Below are 17,453 nucleotides of genomic sequence, written 5' to 3'. Positions count from 1 at the left end.
TAAAGATGGATGAGAAGAAAGAAGAAAAAAAACCTGCAGTAGAAGAAAAAGAATTAAAGGTGGATGAGAAGAAAGAAGAAAAGAAACCTGAAGAGGAAAAAAAAGAATTAAAGATTGAAGAAAAGAAAGAAGAAAAGAAACCCGTAGAGGAAGAAAAAGAATTAAAAATTGAAGAGAAGAAAGAAGAAAAGAAACCCGTGGAGGAAGAAAAAGAATTAAAAGTCGAAGAGAAAAAAGAAGAAAAAAAACCTGAAGAAAAAGAAAAAGAAATAAAGGTGGAAGAAAAGAAAGAAGAAAAGAAACCTGAAGAGGAAGGAAAAGAATTAAAGGATGAGAAGGAAAAAGAAGAAACGAAACCTATTGCGGAAGAAAAAGAAGTAAAGATTGAGGAAAAGAAAGAAGAAAAGGAACCAGTAAAAGAAGAGAAAGAAATAAAAATTGAGAAGAAAGAAGAAAAGAAACCCGCAGAGGAAGAAAAAGAAGTAAAGATTGAGGAGAAGAAAGAAGAAAAGGAACCAGTAAAAGAAGACGAAGAAATAAAGATTGAGGAGAAGAAGGAAGAAAAGAAACCCGCAGAGGAGGAAAAAGAAATAAAGATTGAGGAGAAGAAAGAAGAAATAAAATTAGTAGAATCGTTACCTGAGTTAAAATCTACCGTCGAGGAAGAAAAACTTGATAAAGACGAAAAAGTTAAAACTCCAGAGATAGTAAAAGAAGAGAAACCAGAAGATAAGAAGGAGATAATTAAGGAGAAATCTCCAGAGAAAATAGTTGAAACCGAAATTGAATCAATTAAAGATATCATCGATCGTAAATCAAGTATCGAGGAATTAGCTAAAGTAGAAAAAATATCTCCGAAATTGGAAAAAATTGAAGATGAAAAACAAATTGTTCCAGAAGATTTATCCTTAGTTAAGGAACGAAAACAAGAACAGGAACGTATCGATTCTAGTATAGAAGCACAGGTAGAAGAAATAAAGGAGAAGAAACCAGAAATCGGAGAAGACATTGGATCTGTTCGGCGAATGTTGGTCACAGCGAGTAGCGAAGACGGTGGACAGGAAACGGAAATTTGTGCAGCCGGTACTATCGCATTTCAAAAAGTTATTACACCCGAAGATTCTCTTAAAGATACATCTATCAAGACAACACCTGATAAAGATTCTTTGCTTTTAGATAAAGACTCTCTGCATTCGGAAATAAGTAGCCCAGAAAAGGACAGTATTTCCGAAAAGTCATTGCCAAAAGATATTGGAAAAATAACGCCCGAAGACAGTTTGGATAAATCTCCAATCGATACACGTGATTCGCGCGATCTCGAGGATAGTTTGGAGAAAGGTAAACCGAGGGAGGCGGATAGTAGCACTTCTCCATCTGTTATGGACACAGAAACTCCCAAATCTCCATTACAACAGAAACAAATTGAGGATTTGGCTAAAGTAAAACCTGACATTACTGAGAAAGAAGAATTGCATGAAAAAATTGTTGAAGATCATTTACAAAAGTCCAAAGAAGAAACTGATAAGAAAATGCTTGAAATAAGTGCATTAAAATCATCCGAATCGATTCGATCGGAGGACGTTTCACCGGCAGAAACCATTTTTGCGAAATCACCCACGGAAAAATTAAAAGAACCGAGCAAAATTCCAATCGATACAAAAGAGGTAGAACCGGCAAAATTAATTTTAGAAACAGAAACCATAACAAAGCGAGTTGAAGAAATTAGCCAAGAGATTCGTGAAATCGAAGTGAAAAAAGATGAAAAAGAAGAAGTGTGTGTATCGCGTGAAAAGAGTGAATCACCAAAAGAGGAAACAATTATCGAACCTGCCAAAATAGAGGAAAAAGAATTAATCACAGATCACAAATTAGAAATCTCTACTGATCAAGATAAAATAGAAAAGAAAGATGATTTGCAGGAGATAAGCGAGGTTAAAATAAAAGAAGAGAAACTGAAAGATTTAGAAGCAAAAATTCCTGATGAATCAAAAATAATTGAGGATAAAATATCCTCTGATATTAAACAGACTGATATTATTGATAAGGATAAGCTTCCAATTGTAGATGTTGATAAATCTAAAGTGGAAATACATACATTAACAAAATTAGATACTACAACAATTGTAACTGATAAAGAGCTAAGTATTAGTGATGAAAAGATCAAAGAACCAATCGATACATTAAAATCAACTTTTGTTACAGATACTACATCAACTACAGAAAAACCAAAATCTCCCATTATAACAGAAAAGATTCAAGAACTTGATATCACGGACAAAGAAATAGTTTCTCCCAAAGAAGAAGAAATGAAAATGAAGGAGAAAGTAGATATAGAAAAGCACGTTATTGAAAAAATTGAGAAAGTCAAAGAAGAAACGAAGGCCGAAAGTATACCAATAGAAACAAAGACAGTGATCGATGTATCGAAACGAGCTAGTATTACAAGTGAAATTCATGTTGTAACAGAGGCTGAAACTAAGGTAATCGACAAATCTAAATCACCAAGTGAAATAGATGAAACAGAAGTTAAAACAAGATCGCCCAGCATTGCTGGTGATATCGAAGATTCGAAAGAAGTAGAAGCAACAAGTATTGATAAATCTAGAACACCTAGTGTAACAAGTGTTACAGCAGAGTCAAAGGAGGTATCCGAAAAATCAAAATCGCCCAGTATTGCTGAAGATGAACCCGATTTAAAAGATATAGAGACAAAAGAAATTGAAAAATCAAGATCTCCTAGTGTAACAAGTATTCCTACAGAAGAAAAGAAAACAATGGATAAATCAAAAACACCTAGTCCTGAAGAAGAGCCAGATTTAAAAGACATTGAAAAATCTAGAATACCAAGTGTAATTAGTGTTCCAGCAGAAGTTAAAGAAACAATAGAAAAGTCACCTAGCGTTTCTGGTGAAGAACCAGAATTAAAGGATGTTGATACAAAAGAGGTTGAAAAATCTAGATCTCCTAGTGTAACAGCAGAAATAAAAGACGTTGATATGAAAGAAATAGAAAAGTCTAGATCTCCAAGCGTAACAAGCACTACAACAGAAGTAAAAGAACCATCAGATAAATCAAAATCACCCAGTATTGCTGGTGAAATTGTTGATTTGAAAGATGTTGATAAAAAAGAAATTGAAAAGTCAAGATCTCCCAGCGTAACAAGTATCACAGCAGAAGAGAAAGAGCCATCAGATAAATCAAAGTCTCCCAGTGTTGCTGGAGAAAAGCCAGAATTAAAGGATGTCGAGATAAAAGATAAAGAAAAATCTAGATCTCCAAGTGTAACGAGTGTTACTGGAGAGCCAAAAGAGTTATCAGATAAATCAAAGTCGCCCAGTGTTGCTGGTGAAGAGCCAGAATTAAAAGATGTCGAGATAAAAGACGTAGAAAAATCCAGATCTCCAAGTGTAACAGCAGAAATAAAAGACGTCGACATAAAAGAAATAGAAAAGTCCAGATCTCCCAGCGTAACAAGCACTACAGCAGAAGTAAAAGAACCATCAGATAAATCAAAGTCACCCAGTATTGCTGGTGAAATTGTTGATTTGAAAGATGTTGATAAAAAAGAAATTGAAAAATCAAGATCCCCCAGTGTAACAAGTGTCACAGCAGAAGAAAAAGAGCCATCAGATAAATCAAAGTCTCCCAGTGTTACTGGAGAAAAGCCAGAATTAAAGGATGTCGAAATAAAAGACATAGAAAAATCTAGATCTCCAAGTGTAACAAGTGTTATTACAGAACCGAAAGAACCATCAGATAAATCAAAGTCGCCCAGTGTTGCTGGTGAAGAGCCAGAATTAAAAGATGTTGAGCTAAAAGACGTAGAAAAATCCAGATCTCCAAGTGTAGCAAGTGTTACTATGGAATCGAAAGAACAATCAGATAAATCAAAATCTCCCAGTGTTGCTGATGAAAAGCCAGAATTAAAAGATGTTGAGATAAAAGACGTAGAAAAATCCAGATCTCCAAGTGTAACGAGTGTTATTGCGGAACCAAAAGAACCATCAGATAAATCAAAGTCTCCCAGTGTTGCTGATGAAAAGCCAGAATTGAAGGATGTTGAGATAAAAGATATAGAAAAATCCAGATCTCCAAGTGTAACGAGTGTTACTGCGGAACCAAAAGAATCATCGGATAAATCAAAGTCGCCCAGTGTTGCTGGTGAAGAACCACAATTAAAGGATGTTGAGATAAAAGATAAAGAAAAATCCAGATCTCCAAGTGTAACAAGTGTTACTATCGAATCAAAAGAACCATCAGATAAATCAAAATCGCCCAGTGTTGCTGGTGAAGAACCAGAATTAAAAGATGTTGAGGTAAAAGACGTAGAAAAATCCAGATCTCCAAGTATTATTGCAGAACTAAAGGAACCATCAGATAAGTCAAAATCACCTAGTGTTGCTAGCGAAGTTGCTGAATTGAAAGATGTTGATATAAAAGAAATCGAAAAATCGAGGACTCCTAGCATCACAAGTGCACCAACAGAAGTTAAGGAACTATCAGATAAATCAAAATCGCCGAGTGTTACTGGTGAAGAATCAGAATTAAAGGATGTTGATACGAAGGAGATTGAAAAATCCAGATCTCCAAGTGTAACGAGTGTCACAACAGAAACAAAAGAACCAATGGATAAATCAAAGTCTCCCAGTGTTGCAGGTGAAATTGCTGAAATGAAAGACGTTGATACAAAGGAAATTGAAAAATCTAGATCTCCCAGTGTAACAAGTGTCACTGCAGAAACAAAAGAACCATCAGATAAATCAAAGTCTCCCAGTGTTACTGATGAAGTTGCTGAATTGAAAGATGTTGATACAAAAGAGATTGAAAAATCCAGATCTCCAAGTGTAACGAGTGTCACTGCAGAAACAAAAGAACCATCAGATAAATCAAAATCGCCTAGTATTGCTGGTGAAGTTATTGATCTGAAAGATGTCGATAAAAAAGAATTTGAAAAGTCAAGATCTCCTAGTACAACAAGTATTACAACAGAAGTGAAAGAACTATCAGATAAATCAAAGTCTCCCAGTGTTACTGATGAAGTTGCTGAATTGAAAGATGTAGATACAAAAGAGATTGAAAAGTCGAGGTCTCCCAGTGTAACAAGTGTCACAGCAGAAACAAAAGAACCAATGGATAAATCAAAATCTCCCAGTGTTACTGATGAAGTTGCTGAATTGAAAGATGTTGATACAAAGGAGATTGAAAAATCCAGGTCTCCAAGTGTAACGAGTGTCACAGCAGAAACAAAAGAACCAACGGATAAATCAAAGTCGCCTAGTATTTCTGGCGAAGTTGCTGAATTGAAAGACGTTGATACAAAAGAGATTGAAAAGTCGAGGTCACCCAGTGTAACAAGTGTCACAGCAGAAACAAAAGAACCAATGGATAAATCAAAATCTCCCAGTGTTACTGATGAAGTTGCTGAATTGAAAGATGTTGATACAAAGGAGATTGAAAAATCCAGGTCTCCAAGTATAACGAGTGTCACAGCAGAAACAAAAGAACCAACGGATAAATCAAAGTCTCCAAGTGTTACTGATGAAGTTGCTGAATTAAAAGATGTTGATACAAAGGAAATTGAAAAGTCGAGGTCTCCCAGCGTAACAAGCGTCACAGTAGAAACAAGAGAACCAACGGATAAATCAAAGTCTCCAAGTGTTACTGATGAAGTTGCTGAATTGAAAGATATTGATACAAAGGAGATTGAAAAATCTAGATCTCCCAGTGTAACAAGTATCACTGCAGAAACAAAAGAGCCATCAGATAAATCAAAGTCTCCCAGTGTTGCTGGTGAAAAACCAGAGTTAAAGGATGTTGAGACGAAAGAGATAGAAAAGTCAAGATCTCCCAGCGTAGCAAGTGTCACAACAGAAGTGAAAGAGCCATCGGATAAATCAAAATCTCCCAGTGCTGCTGGTGAAAAACCAGAGTTAAAGGATGTTGAGACGAAAGAGATAGAGAAGTCGAGGTCTCCCAGCGTAGCAAGTGTCACAACAGAAGTGAAAGAGCCATCGGATAAATCAAAGACACCCAGCGTTGCTGGTGAAGAGCCAGAGTTAAAGGATGTTGACTCGAAAGAGATAGAGAAGTCAAGATCTCCCAGCGTAGCAAGTGTCACAACAGAAGTGAAAGAGCCATCGGATAAATCAAAGTCACCGAGTGTTGCTGATGAAGAGCCAGAGTTAAAGGATATTGACTCGAAAGAAATGGAAAAGTCGAGGTCTCCCAGCGTAGCAAGTGTCACAACAGAAGTGAAAGAGCCATTGGATAAATCAAAGTCACCGAGTGTTACTGGTGAAGAGCCAGAATTAAAGGATGTTGATACAAAAGAGATTAAAAAATCGAGGTCTCCCAGCGCAACAAGTATTACAACCGAAGTGAAGGAATCATTAGATAAATCAAAGTCTGCCAGTATTACTGATGAAGTTGCTGAATTGAAAGATACAAAGGAAATTGAAAAGTCGAGGTCTCCGAGCGTAACGAGTGTCGCAGCAGAAGAAAAAGAGCCTTCAGATAAATCAAAGTCTCCCAGTGTTGCTGGTGAAAAGCCAGAGTTAAAGGATGTTGAGATGAAAGACGTAGAAAAATCCAGATCTCCAAGTGTAACGAGTGTTACTGCGGAAGTGAAAGAACCATCGGATAAATCAAAGTCACCCAGTGTTTCTAGTGATATTGCCGAATTAAAAGATGTCGATACAAAAGATATTGAAAAATCCAGATCTCCAAGTTTAACAACAGAAATCAAAGAAAAATCCGAAGATGTTGCAAAAGAGATTGAAAAATCGAGATCTCCCAGCGTGGCGAGTATCACAACAGAAGTGAAAGAACCATCAGATAAATCAAAGTCACCGAGTGTTGTTGGGGAAGAGCCAGAATTAAAGGATATTGATATGAAAGACGTAGATAAATCCAGATCTCCCAGTGTAACTAGTGTCACAGCAGAAATCAAAGAATCATCGGACAAATCAAAGACATCCAGCGTTGCTGGTGAAGAACCTGATTTTAAGGATGTAAAACGTATTGAAAAATCTCCAAGCACGGTGAGTGTTGCAAGTGAACAGAAAGAACCAGCCGATAAATCAAAATCGCCCAGTGTTGTTGGTGAAGAACTAGATTTAAAGGACGTTGATGTAAAAGATATTGAAAAATCTAGATCTTCGAGTGTCACTACAGAACCGAAAGAGGCCTTCGATAAATCAAAGTCGCCCAGTATTGCTGGTGATGTTACCGATTTGAAAGATGTCGATACAAGAGATATAGAAAAATCCAGATCTCCGAGCCTAACAAGCGAAATAACAGATCAGAAGGGGACAGAAATTAAATCAAAATCTCCTAGCGTCGCAGGAGAATCAATTGATTTGAAGGATGTTGATGTTGTGAAAGATGTTGAAAAATCTAGATCTCCGAGCGTGACAAGTAGTATAACAGAAACGAAACTGGCTGTGGATAAATCAAAATCGCCTAGTGTCGCCGGTGATGTTGTCGATATGAAAGATGTCGACGTTATGAAAGATATTGAGAAGTCTAGATCCCCTAGCGTGACAAGTATCACCGCAGAAACGAGAGAACCATCGGATAAATCAAAATCGCCTAGCATAACTGGAGATGCCCCTGATTTGAAGGACGTTGACGCAAAAGGTATCGAAAAATCGAGATCTCCAAGTGTCACAAGTGTTACGGAATCGAAAGAACCTTTAGAAAAATCGAAATCCCCTAGCATTGCTGGCGAAGCGCCCGATGATATCCCTACGAAAGAAAAATCTAAATCTCCCAGCGTATCTCCTAGCGCTCTAACAGAGACAAAAGATATATCGAAATCACCAAGTGTTGTCAGCGATACCGATTCGAAAGATATCGAAGGGAAGACTGTAGAAAAATCTAGGTCCCCTAGTGTAACCAGTGTCGTTACGGAACAAAAGGAGGTAGCGGATAAGAGACCTAGTATTGCTGTCGATTTAACCGATTTGAAAGATATTGAAAAATCGAGATCTCCAAGTGTAACTGGTATCACGACGGAACCAAAAGATGCAGCGGAGTCCAAATCGCCTAGCATTGCTGGTGATACACCGGCAGATCTGAAAGATATCGATAAATCTAGATCTCCCAGTGTAACAAGCGTAGTTACGGAAACAAGAGATGCATTAGATAAGTCGAAATCTCCCAGTGTTGCGAGTGACGTGAAGGATATCGAGAAATCCAAGTCCCCGAGTGAAACTAGTTTACCGACGGAGATCAAAGATGCATCGGTTAAAACGAAATCGCCCGATATCGCTGAGCACGATGTTGATTCGACTTCTGATTTAAAGAGATCGGTTGATGTATCGCCCACATCCATTTTGGATTTACGAATTAGCGACAGAAGGAAATGTTCGATTTCGTCGGACGTTCCCGATAAAAAGGAAATTTCGAAGTTCCCTGGTGACGAGATTAAAGATAAATCTGTGTCGCCTGTCGATAAAACAGACGCGATTGAAAAGTCTAAGGACATGGTGTGCACAGTACCATCGTCACGCGATGTAACGGGCAGGGAAGAGTCGTTCGTTTCTCGTAAATCAATATCACCGGAATTGGGTGAGAAAATCGACGATAAGGATAGAATATTGGGTGCCGATCGATTGAAAGACGAGCGGAAGGGGGATACAACGGCCGATAAGGAAGAAAATATCACAAGATATATCTTAGAGGAATATATAAATAAGGGAAGAAAAATTACAACGTACGTGATAGAAGAGATAATTAGAACTTATTCGGTGTCGGAGTTTATAGTGATGAATATCATCGAAACGATCATTATGACGAGAAAGATACGCAGAGATTCGATTTTAGAAATTGCCGAGCATAAAAGATCGGAGGACGAAGCGAAAATGGCGCGAGGCAAAGACGCGACAAAAGACACGAGCGAAGGTTCCATAAGCTCGAGCTTGAGTTCAGAGCTGATCGCTTCCGACAAATCCACCCAGGACAGCCCTGCGCGCTCCGATCCCCACATCGACGAGGAGGTATCGATCTCGGAAGAGAAGAGGGTCGAGATGGAGAGGTTTTTGGAGGAGGATTATATCAAACAGGGGAGGAGGATCACCGAAGAGATACTGGAAGAGATCACTGTAAGGACATCTCTGCCCCGATACATCATTCTAGAAATAATCGAGGAGATAATTTTGAAGAAGAAACTTGCCCGAGAATCCATAATTGACTCGGAGATCGACTATCAAGAGGACGAGGAGGGTGAAGACAGTTACGCCAAGGATGGCTTCCGTTACGAAAAATCACCATCCCCTCGATACGAAGAAAGAAAATTGTCTTACGATTACAAGGGATCCGAATATCCAAGAATACAGCAACAAGGCACGCAAATGGACGCGTCTATATCTGATTACACGGTCGGCCAATACGAGAGCCAATTTCACAAAGCGTTCGTCGGCGGGGTGACGGAGATACGAACCACTCACATCACGACGCTCTCGGGCAAGTCAACGCCCGATATGACCCGAGACGAGACACCCGACTCGATCTCGGAACCCACGGCCTCCACGGTGGAGAAAATGGAGGAGAAATCGGGTGTCGTTAAACCAGACAAAGACGTTTCCAAGATCACCTCTTCCACTATCACCTCCACGGTGACCCAGAGGACGTCCGTCGTGGAGACGGAAGGAAAACCTGGTCAGATAATACTGAAAGAGAGCAAGATCGGTGAGCCGGTCGAGATCGAGGAGGAATCGGTCGAACAGCGGCCAGAAATTTCGTCGGACGGTAAAGTGATCGTGGTGAAGAGAATCGTGAAGCGGGAAGTGCTCGAGGAAGAGCCAGATACTATTCAAATACTGAAAGAGAGTAAAATCGGCGAATCGATCAGGAAGATGACCGAAGAATCGTCGTCGGATGCAACGAGGCTGGAGATCAAGGAGGCCGCTATGGACGAGAAATTATTATTAGGCGAGGAGGAATCAGAAATTTCACCAGACGGTAAGGTCATCATAGTGAAGAAGATCGTGAAACGTGAGATCGTTCCGGAGGATGAGATCGAAGATTTAAAAACGATCAAAGAGATCAAGGAAATAACGATCCCGGATACGATCGAGACGGTGAGGAAGGAGACGAAACAAATTGTGATCACCGGGGACGCGTTGTCCGATGGTAAGGTGAGCTTGTCAGATGCTGAGAAACTGTTTACCGGCCATAAATTATCCGACATCGTAACGAGCACACGCGCCGACGTGAAGGTGACGACAACGATCACGAAGGTGGATGAGAGCGATATTTCGGCCATCGACGAGGGAACGACGATCAAGGAAACCGTGATCAGGGAAACCTTGGGGAAAGACACTGCGAGAAAGCAGGAGAAGGAGGAGAAACGGATGGACGAGGAGGGAGGGACGAAGAAACTGGAGGCGGAGGTAAAAACGGAGAAACGGCCGGTATCCCCTCACGTGCGCGACATTGCCTCCGATATCGGTGGCGTACCATCCGGGAGATCCACGCCCGACAGAAGATCGGAGGGCAGGTCGTTGACGGGGACCCCCGAAGGATTCAGATCAGGCGAGGTGATCCGAACGATCATCACCACTACGAAGACGGTGTCCGACGACGGAGAGATCGTGACCACGACTCGAGAGGTGACGGAAACGACGAACGAGAAGGGGGAGACGGTGATCCTGGCCGAGAAAGTGGACGTGAAGGTGGACGAGTACGTGGCAAGCAAGGAAAGCGGCATCGACATCCCCCTTCATCGATCCGCGCAGCAAGAAAAAGAGAAGGAAGTCGGTATGGCAGGGAGCCATTACGGCGAACTGCCAACCTCGTCTCAACTCGGCAAGGGCGGGGATCTCTCTTCGATTTCGACGAGGGAGCAGCACAGCGACTCATCGTACGCGTTCAAACGTTTCCTGGTGGAGAAAGAGTACGCCGGCGATCACAAGGAGAGGCAAGACGGGAAGAGGTACATCGACGAGGCTGGCCTCGATTTCGAGAAAACTATGGGGGTGGAAGGAAAGGAATCAGCCGAGTCGCGTGGAAGGGCTGTCTCGTCGAGGTACACGAACGGGAGCGTTCGCCAGGAGGCGTCGGACGCAAGCGACAAGGAGGACGATTCGAGGACCGAGACGAAGAAGGACCCGTTGGACGGTTGGGGCACCCCTCTCGGCCTTCCATCCCCCGTCCCGCCTCGCAAGTTCAACCTGAAAAATGAGAAATCTCAACCCGGGAACAGCGACACGAGTAACAACGCGAACAATGAGCCACGTTCCGATACGGAGATAAATTTCGACGCGATACACGATTGGGGGGAACCGTTGAGATTGCCCTCGCCCGCACCGGTGACCAACGAAATTTCCAACAAGGGAGCACCGGGGACACCGAAGAAGGAGAAGAAGCAAGCGAAGAGGGTGCTGTCCGAGAACATAAAGAACAAGAAACGTTCGGAGAGCCCGGGAAAGAACGAGAAGAAGATGAAAGATTCGAAGAACAAGGTGCAACCGGTTTACGTGGATTTGACTTACGTGCCTCATCACGGGAACTCGTATTACACGTCGTTGGAATTTTTCAAAAGGGTACGGGCAAGATATTACGTGTTCAGCGGCACAGAGCCGAGCCGCGAGGTGTACGACGCTTTGTTGGAAGCCAAAAGATCCTGGGAGGACAAAGATCTCGGTAAGTATCGTCGAGACGTTCGAGAGATCGACGAAAAAGTTAGGATTATATATTAGTATTTAGATTGTAATTGGATTCACGATCTTGATGATCTTGTTTCTCAGAGGTGACTATGATACCGACTTACGACACCGACACATTGGGCTATTGGGTTGCGGACAACGAGGAAGCCCTGGCCGCGAATCACATTGACCTTTCACCCTCGGCATCCCGATGCACGATTAATCTGCAGGACCACGAGACTAGTTGCAGTGCCTATAGACTTGAATTCTAGGGATTGGCAGCCTGCTCAGCCGTAATAGTTGAGTTCTGAGCGGTGTTCAGAGAGTGTATTTTATCGCTTCGTTTCTGGACTTGCCGTTTCGCGAATTCCTTACCGTGCCTATTAGCGGTTCATGAAACTTTAGAAAACTTAAGGAGAGGCTACATCGAACGACATTGACGTGGTCGTTGTTTTACGATCCGAATTTCGTGCCTAATCATCCCATACGAATCGATATGCAGTTGTTCCTTGTTTTTTAATGCACAGGTTAATTGGATCGAGAGATACGTTAACACGAGACTAACTCTACTACGTTATATAATATGACAACATCCATGTGACAACAACAACAACAACAACAAAATATCAAAAGCAACAACAACAACGAAGACGACGGAGACGACAAGGACGAGGACGATGACGAGGACGCGTACAATTGCTCCTACTCTTATCTGTTATTTTTTTTTTTTTTTCTATTCGTTCTTCTCTATCAATCTTCCTTTCGTTCTTCTTATTCGATAAAGATGTGCAATGACAGTTATATTAAAATGACATTGATCACCTCCCTTGATACTCGTTCATGCGACCTTTGCTGATACGTACGATAAACAGATTTGGCCTGTTCTTAGTTTTTCAAACTAAGCTTAGAAATCCATTAGAAAACTGCGTAGAGAATGCTTATACCGAAGCTCTTCTTTGCACCGTAAACTATTATCTTTTTATACACCGATATTCGACTCGATTGAAAACAATTAAATAAAATGTGTAGAAAAAAAAAAAAGAAAAAAAAAAAGAAGAAAAAGAAATGAAGACAAACAGGAACAACGCAACACAGCCTAGCAATAATACGGACAAGACGTACAAAAGGTTATTAGAGTCATACGACATGGTAATATTATACGCATAATGGACAAGATATAAAACAGGTGGACAAAGTTAATGAGAAATGATACTCTTTGTACATTTTTTTATGATGTTAAATTTCCGACAAACCAGGAGATCAATTCGAGCTTGAACGATTCGTATGCATAACACGATTCTTCGTTGTTGTGGAATTTAAAAATCAATCTTCTCGTCGTAAATGTTTACTCGTGTAAGTAACAGAGATAAACGATTATATGGTACACCTGGAAAGTACTATAGATAGAAATCTATCTGTGTTGTGTTTCTATACGTAAAGGTAGAAAAAAGGTTGGATCAAATAACAACAATAACAATAACAACAACAACAACAACAACAACAACAACAACAAGTATTATGTAGAAAAAAAATGTCCAATATTGTCGATGTTTCATTCCTAATGCCTCTCAAATCCGTTACTAGTAACGGTAATAGGTGAATAAACGAAGAAACAAAGCGATCTAAAATAATGTTTTCTTCCTCGACAGAGAGAAAAAAAAAAAAAAAAGAGAAAAAAAAAAGGTAGAAAATTGGAAGCTAAATTAAGATGGCGATAAAAAGTAAAAAATATCGTACAACATCCATCCAATGGACAACAATTGTCCACGTTCGATAATCGTATTGGAATGGACACCTCTGTTTTTTATTTTAATGTCCCCTTTTCGGATCGAGGCGGGACGATTTAAAAATAGAGTTGTTCATTCCCATGATAAATCCGTTTATAGATATTTTTTAGTAGATATATATAACAATATACGTAACAGAATGTTTTCATTTCAAAACAAACGAAATACCACTTCCCAGATCATGCACCATTTTAAAAACTAGACCAAACGATAATTACGGTGTCGTACCGATGATGAGATTGTGCTAGAGATATTTCGAATTCCATGAATTTGTTCGTTTCTTTTTTTTTTTTTTTTTCTTTCTTTCTTTCTTTCTTTCTTCATTAGAAAACGCGATGATTCCGATATTTCATATTGAGGAGAAACTAGTGTTCGATCGCTATCTGCTTCGCGTATAAAAAAAAAAAAAAAAAAAAAAGAAAAAGAAAAGAAAAGAAAAGAAAGCAAAGACTGTAAAAAGGAAGCGTTCGGATTAAAAATGTCGATGGCAATTGAGTCGAGATCCATTTTGTACTTATTTGCGTTGGAACAACGAGAAACTCTCGAGTTTCGCTCGAGAATATCACTATGGCGTTACAATTGCTCGGTAACTGGATGATATTGTGTAAACGTGTAATGATTAAAATGGTAATCGCGATAACGATGCTGAGAACAATGCAATGATCATCATGATAATAATGGCGCAATCATGATGATAGTTGACTGTGACAATGGTGATGACAACGTGGATGGAACGTTAACGTCAACACCAATGCCAACAATGACGACTATTGATGACGGTATGGCGCTGATTATCGTGATAGTAATAAAGATAATGGCGACGGTAATGGTGACTATAACGGTGACGATAACGACGACAACGACAGCGACGACGACAACGATGATGATTATAATGATGATAATGATGATAATGGTGATGATGATGGCAATGATAATAATTTTTATGGGAATGATTATGAATTTTCGAAATCGAAAAAATAATTCGCCAATGATATCTTCCAGGCAGACGAAATAAAATTCTGCATCATGTAAGTACGAGAAATGAACATGTTCGCAACATTTCTTATATATAGTCCTACTATATAATTTAAAATACTCATCTAATCAAAGAAACAATTTTCACCTAATAATAAACCTAGCTTTATAAATCATGAGGATACATGCTCAGATAAACATTGTGTTTTTAGTTGTTTCGGTGATAAAGAGGAAGATGCATTAAGTGACATAGTGGAAAGATTTATTTTACACGTATATATATATATATATATATATATATACATATATACATATATTTATTATACATGTATATGTATAACAATGTTCATGCATACGTATGGTATACCAATTGAACGAATGCGATTTTGATCGACCTACAAAAAAAAAAAAAATCAGTATCACATTCGATTTTATATTACTTGGATTCGTGGAATCCAAGGGACCACGGAGAACTTGAAAAAAAAAAAAAATTTAATCAACGATTCGTTATCGAAATATGTCGAACAATCAAAGTATGAAGGTACAGAGGAATGTTTGAGCATAATGAATGGCCTATATAAATCGATCGATTCTAATATCGTATACGAAAACAATATCTCACGATCGTTCACCAGGTTCAGCAAAAAGAACCAAATAAAAACACGAAGAAAAAGTATACATTCTACTAATTGTGATTGACTTAAACTCCGGGTCCAATAAATGCTGTAGTTAGTGTGTAAGTTTTTACTACTCGTTTATTACAATTTTTTTCACAAGATACTCGCTTGTTTGTTCCTTCGTGTGTATATTTTCGCATATTTATTTATTTATTTATTAATTTTTTTTTCTTACTTTTTCACTTTTTCTTCACTTTCATTATGTTATGATAACACACTAAACCGGATTTTTAGATTTAAGTTTAACACAAAGCAAAATCAATAAGATTTGTTTTATGGAGCAAAAGTTTGATCTAAATGAAAATAATATGTTTGTTATGTATTGTGGTTTTTATCGTTATTATTATCACCATCATCATTATTACTGCTATTATTAATATTACTTATCATTGTTATTGGCATCATCACCATTACTGCTACTACTGCCGCTGCTCTCTGCTATTGTCACATTATCAACATTATTATCATTATCATCATTATCATTCTTATTATTATTAATATTATTATTATTAATATGAGTAATGTTATTATTATTATTATTATTATCGTTATTATGATACCGTTATGATTATTGCCATCATCGTCGTAATTATGTATAATATATATATATGTATGTATAATATATATATATATATTGTTATTATTATTGCTAAATTGATAACTATCACTATTGCATCGTTACAGTCATCATCCCCATTATTGTCGTTGTTTTTATCGTTATTGTTGTTGTTGCTGTTGTTGTTGCATTGTTATTTTTACCATCATTAGCATGATCGTATCGTCATTGTTACCATCGATCGTGAATGATAATTTTGTTGCTTGTGATGAGAGGAAAGTAAAAAAAAAAAAAAAAAAAAAAAAAAAAAAGAAAAAAAAAAGAAAAAAAAAGACGCGATAGCGAGAAATCATATGTACCTATGTATTTATGTATTATTTATTGACAATTAATAACGACCAGCTGTTTAGGTAGGATATTAAAATTATGAAATTGAATGTAACGAAACGAACGGGATGAGTAAACAAACACAGCCATTAACATTGGTAACAAATAAAGTGAACAATTTAGACACAACTTGTATTAACAAATTGATGATCAAGAAAAAGAATTTAAATTAAAAAACAACGGTGAATATAAAAGTTAAGAACGAGCTTTCATTAAGACAGTTTAGATTAAAATATAAAGATGATAAAAAAAAAAAAAAAGGTATATATATATAAAAATATATATAAACACATACACACCGAAAAGAAGACAAACAGATATACACATACACACTTAAACCACGTGCACACATGTGCACGCGTATACATAACATATATACAAAGATATATATATATATACATATATATATATAAAATATATGAATGGAAAGACAAAGGAGAGAAAAAAAAAAAAATATAGAAAGAAATCTATATATGGGAAGGAAAAAAAGGGTATGCGAAGATAACGAAGTGCGAACCTCAACACCTGTACGAACCCCTAAATCGCGATGCTAAAACGGGTGTGAGAACGGTGATACGGTTTTATTTAGATATCAACTTAAAAGGCGTCGTTTTACACGACTTGTAACACGTATCCGACACTCGAGCGTATCGGGGTAAGTGCTCTCGTTCAAATTTTGACACGAATTCTTCCAATTTGACCGAGTCGAAAAGATTATCGTCATTCGAGCCATGCGAAAAAAAAAAAAAAAGAAAAAAACTGTTAAATATCAAACGAGTTGATAATGAAGTGATAAAAATGTTTGAAAGTAAAAGCAATCGGTAATAGTACCAGAGTTTGTTTACTCGACGCGAAATATCGGATACGCTAATGTTCTAGTCAGAAAAACAATTTCCTAATATTAAAAGATCATCTAGTCATTCTTCTTCACAGTCGATCTTCTGCCGTTATGAGACTGCGTTGCAGACGTTAAGACGAGTACAGTTTTTCACAATTGTATTTATTATATAAATCGCGGTTCTCACCCCTTGAAGCGCATCAGCGCGTCGTGTTTTTCGAATAACGAATTAAAAAAAAAAAAAAAAAAAAACTTACTGTGGAGTGTTCATGGTGCTATGATTACTATTATTATGATTATGATTATGATTATGATTATGATTATGATGATGATGATGATTATTATTATTATTATTATTATTATTATTATTATTACTATAGAAATAACAATGTTACGCTATATGACAAAAATGATAATATAATAAATATACATTATACCTTAACAATACTTTCCTCGTACTTATGCTATATAATATTTCTTATTTTCTTAAATTTCAGAAATTTTATTTTTTCATTGTGCGTCAATATGTTTTATGAAAGGGATATTTACATTTAATAAGACGTATGCTTTCTATATAAACAATTA

General features: G+C 38.0%; 1 protein-coding gene across 1 annotated transcript in view; it reads left to right on the top strand.

The window, feature by feature from the left end:
• The window catches only part of LOC122716046 (microtubule-associated protein futsch), a 31,085-nt gene extending 18,266 nt beyond the window's left edge, over nt 1-12,819 (top strand). Inside the window, exons 8-10 of the mRNA XM_043938744.1 lie at nt 56-392; nt 804-11,646; nt 11,751-12,819. Coding sequence (XP_043794679.1) covers nt 56-392; nt 804-11,646; nt 11,751-11,920 — 11,350 coding nt within the window. The 3' untranslated portion in view covers nt 11,921-12,819. The remainder of the gene's footprint in view (nt 1-55; nt 393-803; nt 11,647-11,750) is intronic.
• Nucleotides 12,820-17,453: the final 4,634 nt, after the last annotated feature.

The sequence above is a fragment of the Apis laboriosa genome, unplaced genomic scaffold, assembly GCF_014066325.1.
Source record: "Apis laboriosa isolate Shangri-la unplaced genomic scaffold, ASM1406632v1 scaffold41_cov147, whole genome shotgun sequence".
Lineage (NCBI taxonomy): Eukaryota > Metazoa > Arthropoda > Insecta > Hymenoptera > Apidae > Apis > Apis laboriosa.
The sequence above is the reverse complement of the archived record's forward strand: the minus strand, read 5'-3'. Positions and strand labels throughout refer to the sequence as shown.